Source organism: Eurypyga helias, unplaced genomic scaffold, assembly GCF_000690775.1.
Source record: "Eurypyga helias isolate BGI_N326 unplaced genomic scaffold, ASM69077v1 scaffold25382, whole genome shotgun sequence".
Classification (NCBI taxonomy): Eukaryota; Metazoa; Chordata; class Aves; order Eurypygiformes; family Eurypygidae; genus Eurypyga; species Eurypyga helias.
This window is the reverse complement of record NW_010235638.1, coordinates 1-11,569: the sequence shown is the minus strand read 5'-3', so window position 1 is coordinate 11,569 and position 11,569 is coordinate 1. Positions and strand designations below refer to the sequence as shown.

Genomic DNA, 11,569 nt, shown 5'->3' with positions numbered 1-11,569 from the left:
TATGATTCTACTGGCCCCCTCCCATCCTCTGGGAGCGCTGGCACTGGGCCCACAGCACTGTTTCGGGGCTTGTTCCCCTTGCAGGATCCCCAGTGCCCAGCCCTGCCACGCAGCTCTGGGACTGCACCCTGCTGGGGTCCTGTCCCCCTTCCCAGCCCCGCGGTGCGGCTGGGCACCGTGTCCCCAGCTCCAGTTGCATGAGCCACAGGGACCCTGCGGTGAGCCACAAAATGTAGCAGGAAACTAAGCGGCCCTTGAGCAGCAACCGACCAACCAAAACATCCTTGTGCATGTATCGGCCTTCGTTTGAGGAAAACAGGAGAAATTGCAAAAGTAGCCACAGCAGGCAGCGAGTTTTAAATGTTGGGGAATTGCTGACAACATTCCTTCGCGAGTCAGCATCAGCAGCTGGGGAAATGGGTAATTCCTACCCCGGGGGGCTGAGCTCTTAGGCTCTGCGGAGGTCTAACAAGGCAAGGGCAAAGAGACGTAAAGGAAATAAAAAATATGCCAGTGGGGCACCCGTTGTGGAATGGATTTTTAACCAGGTTTCAAGTTACTAATTTCTGGTCACACACACAGAGCTCCTCCTGGACTGTTAACGACGGTCAAGCGAATTCTTCTATTCCCTCTCAAATTCCAACTTAATTTTTTCATGCTTTACAGCACAGGTGCAACAGATTTATCCTGTTATTTTTAATCCATTTGGAAAATAAACATAACACTTCCCACATGTAATTTAAATTGAGTAATATTTTGATGTGCTATCTGTCTGGATAACATTTAACTGTATAAAAGGTAGTATCAGTTTTCTTTAAATTAAGCAAAAACATGCAGATGCTCCTTGGAGATGTACGTGTAGGCTAGCAGCTACATAGTGGTGAGTGGTAAGAATTGGGAAAAAATATTTGAGGAAAACTATACTTATCCTTAGAAAACTGTATAAAATTAATCTCTCTGGTCTGTGAAGAGCTTCACCCAAAATAACCATCCCAACAATGGAATTACTTTTAAGAAGGCCTGAGTTCTGGAGAAGTTGTGCTAGTAACGGCATGTGACTTGCAGAGGTCAGAAGAAATATGGCATGAAAGCTAATGGCATTCTGGTCCTCCAGAACAGTCAGGTTCAGATATGGAATCTGATAGATAAAGTTTAGAAATTATTCTTTCCATTTGGCCATTCTAGCCAGAGGGAGAGTACCCTAAGAGTGCCATTGCAGATGGTAGATTTTTAAGGAACCGAGAACTTTCTCAAATCGTATCTGAGGGAAGTGCATACACCACGTGCTCTGCAGCCATCTTCATCTGGATGGTTCCAGAGCACCTGAAATGAAAGCATTTCCTAAGTACTTTTTTCATTTAATTACCTTTTGAGGAGCTCAGCACTGACTTAAGGCATTGACACTACTTGGTCACTTGGAATTACCCTCCAAGGCTGCAGAACAAACCATTCCTCCTCATGAAAATTCACTGCACATTTGCTGAGTTTCATATCTGAGAAGCATCAAAGAATTTTTCAAATTTTTGCAAACATGCATTAACTGGACTTCACAGGTGAATTTCAGGGACTGCTTCCTTGCCCTAAGCCAAAGGAATCACCACATAGCCTGGTAGTTCAGCCAGTAGTTTGGCTCCAGCCTTTGCCATTTCAAAGCCTTGTGTTCGTTGTTCCTGTCAGACGTTCCCAGAGTTAGGCGTCAGGATCGATAACAGGGGAAAAAAAACAACCTGCACAGTGGAGGCATGAAATTGCAGCACCAATTAGTGGTGACTAATACACGTCAGTGGAAGAACTGCAGCGCAAAGAGGGGATGCTCGAGCGGGCGCACAACGAAAGCAGATCAGTCCCTCTTACCTGTAGAAGTGGGGTAGCCACGCGGGCGCGCTCCTGCAGCCTGCCTGCTAAACATTAAGGAGCCTGGAACTACACAAGAGGAGTTACCTCATGCCTGTTATCATTTGGGAGAACTGACATTGTTTTTACAGGACTGAAATCTAATCACATCTTTTCTCTTTTCCATTTTAGAATACAGCTAATGCAGTATGTAATTTATGGCATTGCATCGTTTTTCTTCTTATATGGAATAATCCTTTTGGCAGAAGGTTTTTATACGACAAGTGCCGTGAAGGAGCTGCATGGAGAGTTCAAAACGACAGCCTGCGGCCGCTGCATCAGTGGAATGGTGAGTAGCATTAGAAATGGGAAGAGTCGCCTTCGCTCACCAAAACCTGTTGGTTTGACTCCTGCGTTTTGAACCCCACCATACGTTGCCGCCTTCTTTGTTTAACTCCTTATGGGGGTTCAGAGTCAAGTCAACCCCCGCTGTTAGTCTTCCTTTGTGCGGCGAGGGTGTTCGGTCAACTCCAAACGGAGCAGATGGGCTGGCAGGGTGTGCTGCCGCAGCCTCCCCTGCCACGCGGCTGAATGCGCTGGTCTGAGCCCAGCTGCTAGTTTTAAAACGCTTCACGTGGGATGCAATTTGTGCTTTTGAACACGGAGCACGCTGGTGATGCCTAAAGGCAGGCTGTGAAAGGCTGTGGTTTGCAGAGCTATTTAAATAAAAACCCCTGTCATGCCTCTGACTTCCATACTCGGTTCTGCTCCGGGGTGCCTGGGTCCTTCAGAGAGTAACGCGTGAAGCTTCGCGACGTCTCTGCACTCGAATCGGGCGTTGCCGTCCTGCTTTTGCAGATGGCAAAACACACTCACAGGTAAGAGTCCCTTGCGCAGAGCTGAAACACTGAAAGCCTCCAAGTTAGAAGCCATCTTCCCGTCAGTGTACTGCTGTCTTAGAACGAAATTTCTAACAGAGTTTAACTAAAAATAAACCTTGGGAGTCTCACCCACGTTGCCCCCCCAGGGCGCGCTCTGCAAGAACAGGAACGTAACTGTGTTTGTGAGATGGGATTTCAAAGCTGTTTCTGAAATTCTGAATGCAAAGCTCGTGGCCGCGGAGGAAGCTAAGCGGTATGACAGATCGCCCACGGGAAAGTGTGGGTGAAAAGAGAAGAGGCTTTTGATGTGATTGTTGCATTTTAATATACCTTCTGTATCCTGTACTTAAAAAAGAGATACTTTCAGCTGGCTAAATACAAAGGACATGCATGTTTATTTTCAAGGGGGTTAACAATTTTCCACAGTGCCGTTGGAAACTCGCTGGATTTTTCAAGAGCTAATAAGACATCCGATCATTTTCCAGTTAAACAGCTATGTACTCGCTCTTTTCCTACCAATTATGATCTTCACTGAGGAGCAAAATTAGATCTAAAGTAGTGTTTTCCAAAGATCCAAAATACAGTAGAAACATACACATACCTGCATCTCATTAGTGAAGACAAATGCTTGTGCAGTTGAGCAGTTGCAGACACGTGATTGCTGGCTGCTTATTCACATACCAGTGTGACACATGGAAATATGACAGAAAACACGTGTTTTCATGTTTGCCTGTACTTTCGACACAACGAAGGAGAGAATTTAGCGGCTGAGTAACGGCTTGGAGCTCTGGTAAGACACATCAGTGGTTAGTGGTGACAGTCGTGGTGTGGAAATAGAATCACGGACTGGTTTGGGTTGGAAGGGACCTTAAAGACTATCCAGTTCCAACCCCCCTGCCATCGGCAGGGACACCTTCCACTAGACCAGGTTACTCAAAGCCTCATCCAGCCTGGCCTTGAAGACATCCAGGGATGGGGCATCCACAGCTTCTCTGGGCAACCTGTTCCAGTGCCTCACCACCCTCTCTGTGAAGAACTTCTTCCTGATACCTAATCTAAACCTCCCTCCTTTCAATTTAAACCCCTTACCCCTTGTCCTGTCACTCCAGGCCCTTGTAAAAAGTCCCCCCCAGCTTCCTTGTAGCCCCTTCAGGTACTGGAAGGTGCTATAAAGTCTCCCCGGAGCCTTCTCTTCTCCAGGCTGAACAAGCCCAACTCCCTCAGCCTGTCCCCATAGCAGAGGTGCTCCAGCCCTCTGATCATCTTCGAGGCCTCCTCTGGACTCGCTCCAAGTGGTCAATATCCTTCTGATGCTGAGGGCTCCACAGCTGGATGCAGCACTCCAGGTGGGGTCTCACCAGAGCAGAGCAGAGGGGGAGAATCCCCTCCCTTGACCTGCTGGCCACACTTCTCCTGATGCTGGCTGTGGTAATGCAGAACAGCCATTTCCCATAGTTACCACACTGAATGTGAGAGCAAGTGTGCTATTTCTTGGCTGGTTTAGGAGTTAGAGGCTTTGTGTGCTTCCTCTCGTGCACACTCCTACATGCGTGTATGCAGACCCACCTTTTATGCATAGTGTATCTATAGAAATCCTTTAAACTGGGCCACAGGGTCTTTCCCACCATCCAAAGAGAGAATTCTCAATCCCTGCGCAGAAGGTACATGTTATATGGTGTACGGCACCGCCTAGCAGGAGCCAGGGTATTTTGGCTCCGCTGTGTATAAATTAAAGGGTAGGAGGCCTCAGTCTTGCGACGCCTCCGCCTCCCCGCACACGCTGCCGTCGCTGGCTGTAGAACCTAACCAGTGCTCAGCCTTCCCTCTAATGCTTGCGGTGCTGCTGCACGCATCCGGACAAAAGCCTGTGAGGATGCAAACTTCCACCACTGCAGCGTTCAGTCTTTCCATCAGCTCCGGGTCAGGCTGACGCAGCTCCCCCCTCAGAGCCTTTCCCATCCCTGCTCTTCTCTCCTGGCATGCTGGTTTCCAGTAGGGCAGTACAGCACTGAGGCTTTACTGGAAGTAAAGCCTTTCCAGCCCACCTACAGCTGAACAACAGGGAAAGGGAACCCACAAGATGGAGCAGTGCTTCCAAGTAGGATCCAAACCCCAGTCTCACCGGGAGAAGGAGCTAGGAACTGATGCCAGAGCTACTGTTTCGCCATAAAACTTAGAAGAAGCGGGAAAAGGGAAGAGTTCCATCAGGAAATTTCCAGAACAATGAGTACCACACCTAACAGTGTTACCAAAGAAAATGCACGTCATCTTTTTTTTTAAAAATAAAGAGCAAAACCCAACCAGCAAATTTCAGTGGAAAATCCATGATTCTCTAAAGTGAAATAACTAATTTTCTTTTTTCTTCTTGGCAGCGTGTATGAGATCAATTGAACCTTTCTGAGCTGCTGTAGCGGTCACGGTGTGTTTTCAAAAATAGGTATTCTCAAATGTTAGAATCAACATGGATTCCAGCAGATCGGGGAGTACGGCAGAGCTCTGTGAACACGGACTCGCCCTTCTCCCCTTCTGATTTGCAAGCTGTATAGAAATGCTAGTGTGTTACAGTTAATTAAAAAGATGCTTGAATTGATTTTTTGTTGGAATCTTACTGGTTTTAGCCTACAACCAGCATCCTTGCTTAGCTGAGAATCCTGAGAAATTAAGGGACTGTTCTTTCAGGAGGTCAAGCCGTGTTTACTCAAGCAGGCTGATGAAAAAGGAAATGTCTGAATTGCTCTCTCAGTAGCACTTTAAACTACCAAAGGATTTGTAAACATCCAGAATACTGATTTCATTTGTGCTTGGAAAGCACGTTTTCTCACTTGGCTTCTTGAAAGCAGGCCCTGAAGTTCAGGAAAATCCAAGCGTTCGTTTCAAAGACTAAACGTGAGGCGTGTGTGTTTTTTTTTTTCTCTGTCCAGTTTGTTTTCCTCACCTACGTGCTCGGAGTGGCCTGGCTTGGGGTCTTTGGCTTCTCTGCTGTGCCTGTCTTCATGTTCTATAACATATGGTCGACTTGTGAAGTCATCAAATCTCTTCAGACAAATGTGACAGTTCCGGGGGACCAGATCTGCGTGGATATCAGGCAATACGGTACTTATTTTAATCCTGATTAAATGCTTTATCCTTTCTCCTTGGCCCGTCTTCGGGAGTTTTGTCTCGGCCTGATCAAATGAACCAAATGCAAAAGCATCTCCTACCTCTGAATGTGCTATTACTTTTCTAATTAATTCAGATTACACTGATCTCTTTCCAGATGCAATCAATTCAACTGAACTGGCAAGTCATTTATCTAAAATGATTTTGTAGCGGTTTCCAATACTATAATATTAGGTTTAAAAATAGATCAGCCTCAAAATAAACTGCTCAGAAGCAGCACAGAGAACTAGATAACCAGATTCTTGTTTCTGAACCCATATGCCTATGTTCTTTCCCTTCAAAAGCTGTTTTTACATTTAAGGACTACGTTTAAGTAGCTCACTCCCTAAGGTGAGTTTTCCTGAAGCTGGTCTTTTCAGCTTCCCTCGTGCAGAGGTGCTTTAGTCACCGTTACTTCTGGCCTTGTTTTAGCTAATGCTTTCTAGGAGTGTTTCTTTCTTTGGACTAAGTCCGAGCTGAGAGAAGGGATTCAGAGTTGAAAAAGTAAGAAAGCTTGGGTTTGCTTTCCTATCCGAGCGGTAAGTCCTGTAGGAGAAGGTAAGACACCCCGATTTCAGAAGCACAGAGTCCCAAAGTGGTTAAATGTTTGCATCCTGTTCTAGCAACTGGAGCCAAGAGGCTGGGAAGATGTTTCCTTCAGCGGCAAGGCCTGGGAGGGCAGGGAGGTGATGCGCTCCTCCGCCTTCCTGCCTCTCTCGGTCGAGCGCCGTCTGGGGCTGGGCTGTTCCTCTGGCGGCTGAAATCCTGCGGGTTTCAATGAGTGACGGGAGGGAGCGACTCCTGAGCAGGCAGCTCAACCTTCCTCACACCTTTGGGTGGCAGCGGTAGCTAAAAGCCTTCAAGTGTGCATTGCAGAGGCAGAGAAACAGCTGGCTTAAACGTAAATCCTATAGAGCCTTCTTGAAAGCCATACCCTCCCGAGGTGATTTCAATGACCTGCCCCTTGCAGAGTCCCTGATTCCAACCAGCTGAGTTCTGCGGGGGAGAAGCCAAACTGGTTTTCTCCCCTTTCAAATGGCTTTTGCTTAAGCTTTACATCTGTTAGAGACCTAGAAGTTGAGGTTATTTCAAATTTGCTAGATCCTGATGACCTTTCAGATTTTCAGTCGTGCAGTTGGGAGTAGGTGAGGCGCAGCAGACGGAATGTCCTTGTAGCGGCTTTCAGGTAATGCTTTTTACCTGTTGGAACTAAACCAGAAAAAGTGCTGTAACTCTTCCCTCTAGCTCCGTATTCCCGCTCACGTACAGTAACTCCTTGTTTGAGCAGGGCTTAACCTAGTAAGGGCTGTCCTGGAAGGTGCCAAGTGCCCCCGAGATGTAGATTATCCCTTCCCGTGCGGCTTGGGGGGAGTAGGCAGTATGCGACCGGACCCGAAGTGCAAAATCCCAACCAACCATTTGGCTGCCATATGGGAAAACCACATCTGAGAACATGTCTTGGCAGCCAGCCTCCCCTCCCGGTGTAAGGAGACGGCACAACTTGAGGGAGTTGCCGGAATTCCTCCTTCCGCTCGACGTGTGGCTGACCGGAACGGGAACACAACCGGCAAGTGGGCGGAAGAGCTGAGAGAGGAACACGAAGCGTGCAGGGATTGCTGAAATTGGTGGTTTCTTTTTGCTGTGGTGTTTCAGGTATTATCCCTTGGAATGCTGTACCTGGCAAAGCCTGCGGGCCGATTTTAGAGAACATCTGCAACACGAACGAGGTACAGACACACAACCTGCGCGCGGGCGGCTGTTGCCTCCGAGTCGCCGGGGCGCCGCGTAGTAAATAACTTGATGAAAGCTTCTGGGGAGAACCGATACCACCGGTATGAAGAGATGGATTTAAACACAGCGCTGAAATTGTTCTGTGTTAGGTCGTCCAGGAAATGAAAATTATTTCAGGTTTTGAATACCTTGCTACGGACAGGGTTTTGTTATCCTTGTTCTCTAGAACAGCTGAAATGCGTTTCTACCGTCCTCAGTTGCTCCAGTGTTTTTTAATGTGGTTTGTCTTTTTTTCCTCCCCCCCCCCCTCTAGTTCTACATGTCTTACCACCTGTTCATTGTGGCTTGTGCCGGAGCTGGTGCCACGGTCATCGCATTGGTGGGTAGCACTTCTTCTTGTTCCGCTGCGTAACGCGTTCCTTTCAGGCTGAAGATGCTCTGAGATTTGGGGTGTCTCGCAAACAGTGACACTAGATGTCAAGGGGGATGAGCTGTAATCGCCGTTATTCGCTGCTCTGGTTCGGTCATTACAGGTCAGCAGGTCCCCAGCTTCTGCTTTACGGGGTCATCTTAACCCGCCTCCCCCTTCTTTAGAAGAAAAAGTCCTTGCATGTCCTTTCGAAGATCCCACGTCTGCCCACTATTTCTGCTTGTGTCCACTGCTTCTTTTCATTTTTGTGGTTTTTCTGATCACTTGCTTGTAACCTCCTGGGTTTTTGTGTCGGGACCCGGGCAGTTGGATTGCTCCAACCCTGCAGTGCCAGTTACAGGTAGCAGTTGGAAAAAGGGAGGCTAACGAGACGCCTTGCTCCGTATGCCTTAACGCTTCCTCTAGCTGCCAGCGTCTAACCTCACGTCAGCCAGATCCAGGCGTAACACCCGCCGTTTGCTGGCCACATTAGCCACAGGTCCATACGTAGGTCATCCCCTCCGGCTCGACGCCAGGTTACGCGTGTCCCGCACCTTCGCCCCGGGAGAAGTTCGGGGTAACGTCTGTTGTAGAAGTATCGACAGTTGCCCGAGAGGGCTTGAGCCGTCGTCACCTCGTTGTGTCTTACTCTCCTGTATTTTGTTCTCTTCCACCAGCTGATCTACATGATGGCTACCACATATAACTATGCTGTTTTGAAGTTTAAGAGTCGGGAAGATTGCTGCACTAAATTCTAAATTGTATAAGCCCAGTAACGAGCTGCATTGCGTAGCTTGAGATACCACTGACACCCTAGGCTACAAGTCTAGCTTTGAGTTTTGCCACAGTAATTGTAAATAGCTTCAGCGAGCATCACTTAGCTTCTCGGATCGATAACGCGACTTCTTGTACATGAACGGTGACGGGGATGAGATCTGGCTATTCGTCCGTGTCGAGAGGACTCAGTTACTGTAGGGGCGTTTACCCATCCTCCCTCCGAAGATGGGATGGTCCCATTTCAAGTCGCCGTTTGCTTCCGAACAGCCGTCTCCAAAACAAATACTGGAACAGTTATGGGCCGGGATGATCAATGCGTTCTTCATCCCGAACGCCAAATACACCCCCGCCCCCCGGCTCGCAAAATATGTATGATGCGGAAGAAAGGTGACGGGAGAGCGGTGCCAGTCTCTGGGCAGAAACCAGAAGCCCGGGTACAACGAGTTAGTTGGCCGGTATTTCCCGCGATAAAGACGATTCCATTCTCTCACTTCGTTTTTAAGTAACCGCCGCACCAGGCTGGCGCCAGAAGGAGACACGTCCTTGCGTTAGCTCTGCGTAAAACAATCGCGCTCCTTCTTCTGGACCCCGAGCTAGTCAGGAAGAGCGCGTGAGCAGCTGCTCTCCTTGTACGGCGCGCACTTCAGTAACTGATTCCTCGGTAGCCAGATCTCAGACCCGGAAGTACGACTGCACGGGAAGCAAAACCATGGGTAGACCACAGTGACCTTCTTAACGCTGTTGGGATTTGGAAAAAAAACAACGTAGTGAATTGGTGTTTTCAGATGTAGATTTTTTGCTTGGCGTACGGTGAAAAGGAGTTGGGAAGAGATGAATGCACAAACTAGAAAAAAATCCACACGATAATAATAATGATTAAAAGGAAGGAAAAGCGGCAGTTGCTATGCCTGATTTAAAACCCTTCACCTGAGGTCGGACAATGCAAGTGTAAAACGTAGTTGTAAAAATACACGATCGAGATTTCTCAACCCGGAGGTTGCATGCTTCTGCTCAGTTCTGGACTCGTGTTTTGTTGTTTAATCTTTCAAGATGTCGATGTGGCCTCCTTCGCAAAAATAAATCTGTTTACAGTTTCAGGCTTTTTCCAGGGGGAGGGGTGGAATTCTCCTCTGCTTGTTGGGAGAAAAGCCTTGCCAGGATCTGGGCTGGGATGCGCAGAACCACCACCACCTTAGGAAGCGGTTCTTCTGAGCACCTCGTAGTTTACACATCGCCCCGTACTGCCTCGCGCAGATCTCTTATTCTGCTGTCCCCCCTGCCCCCCATTCTGCACTGTAACCGATCCGTACAACTCCGTAGCTCGTTTTTATTCCTGTTGTACTAACGTCCTCTGAAGTGTGAATAACCAACTGAAATATTAGCATGCCAAAGTCTAGAGACCTTCGAAAATAGCCTCTGTGCTTGTTTTAACAACAGAATGCTTATTAATGTAGAATAACCTCTTTTTGTTTGTTTGTTTTTTTGGTCGTTATATTCAAGAGCGTCTATTAATCTGACTAGCAGCTTGCTTTGCCTCTTGCCATGCTCACTAGCCATCATGCTCACCCTTCTCTTCCAGATCCACTTCCTCATGATACTGTCTTCTAACTGGGCCTACTTAAAGGATGCCAGCAAAATGCAGGCCTACCAGGATATCAAAGCAAAAGAAGAGCAGGAGCTTCAGGATATCCAGTCTCGGTCAAAAGAGCAACTCAATTCTTACACATAAGTGTTTGCCACAGTCACGCAGCAGAAGAGTGCTGTAGCTCTGACAAATCGACAAACAGCTGCTCTGCAGTACAGATGTGTGTCTACCAAACAAAATTAGAGAGAAGTGCAAAAGCTTCACATTCCAGCTCCTGGAACACATGTATAGGGAACCCTTCCTGTGGGTAACCTGCCATCCTTTCACACAGAGAATGGAATGGGTTTATTCCAGGCATTTTAAAAGGCAACACTTCACAACAAGCGACCAAATTCTTACTCCTCGAGACTCTCGGCACTCAGCGTTTGACGGGTTGCAGAGCGTGAGGCCTCGCACCGAGCCGTGGCGGCTGCTGCGGGCCGCAGGTCTTGGTGCAGGCCCTGGGCCTCAGTGCAGGCCCCGGGCCAAGGCCCGCCTTCGCCGCGTGGTTCGGCGTCACGTGGTGCTGAGGCCGGGTGATGTTCCGACGGGGCGGCACTGTCACAGCGGCCTGGAGGTTGCAACAGGGCCGCCTTCGAGCCCTCTTTCCCCGGCCCCGGGAACAGCACTCGGCTTCGGTGCCATACTTACTTACGGTGAAGCAGTCGTGTGCCCGTCCTTACATGAGTGCCGAGCACATGTCCCAGGTTTTACTCTTTTTAACCACTACTTAATGGAATGTAGATCCCCAGATCTGGATAATGATCCCCTTCCTTGAAAATAAATGTCAGCTTTGCCTTAATATTTATTTTCTATAAATGTCTTAGCATTTATATGGCGGCGGGAGACCATTATCCTACGTTTTAAGCGAGTGAAAAGTGTTACCTTATTAAAATGACACCGATCCAACTATTCCAAACGAGCGGATGAGACAGTCTGCGGAGTTTTAATGCCAACAGTAACAATTCCAGCCATAAAACAGAATACGGGATGTCCACCTTTCTCTATCTTGGTGCTTAGCACATTTATAGTCAGTGCTTATGTGTTTTCCTTTCTACAAATTAATTAGCACGTGAAGAAAACGTGGTGTTCAGAGACAAAGCGACAAACTGGTGCCATTTTCCCATAGCAGTCTGCCTTCTAATTAATGGTTTTTTTCAGAAGCATTCAGTGATA

At 48.0% G+C, this 11,569-nt stretch overlaps 1 protein-coding gene across 1 annotated transcript; it reads left to right on the top strand.

The window, feature by feature from the left end:
* The first annotated feature begins 2,028 nt into the window (after positions 1-2,028).
* On the top strand, positions 2,029-10,790 carry GPM6B (glycoprotein M6B). The gene is made up of 5 exons (XM_010146832.1): positions 2,029-2,182; positions 5,636-5,807; positions 7,506-7,579; positions 7,897-7,962; positions 10,349-10,790. Exons 1-5 carry the CDS (start codon positions 2,036-2,038, stop codon positions 10,496-10,498), a joined length of 609 nt encoding a protein of 202 aa, XP_010145134.1. The 5' UTR covers positions 2,029-2,035; the 3' UTR covers positions 10,499-10,790.
* The last annotated feature ends 779 nt before the right edge of the window (positions 10,791-11,569 follow it).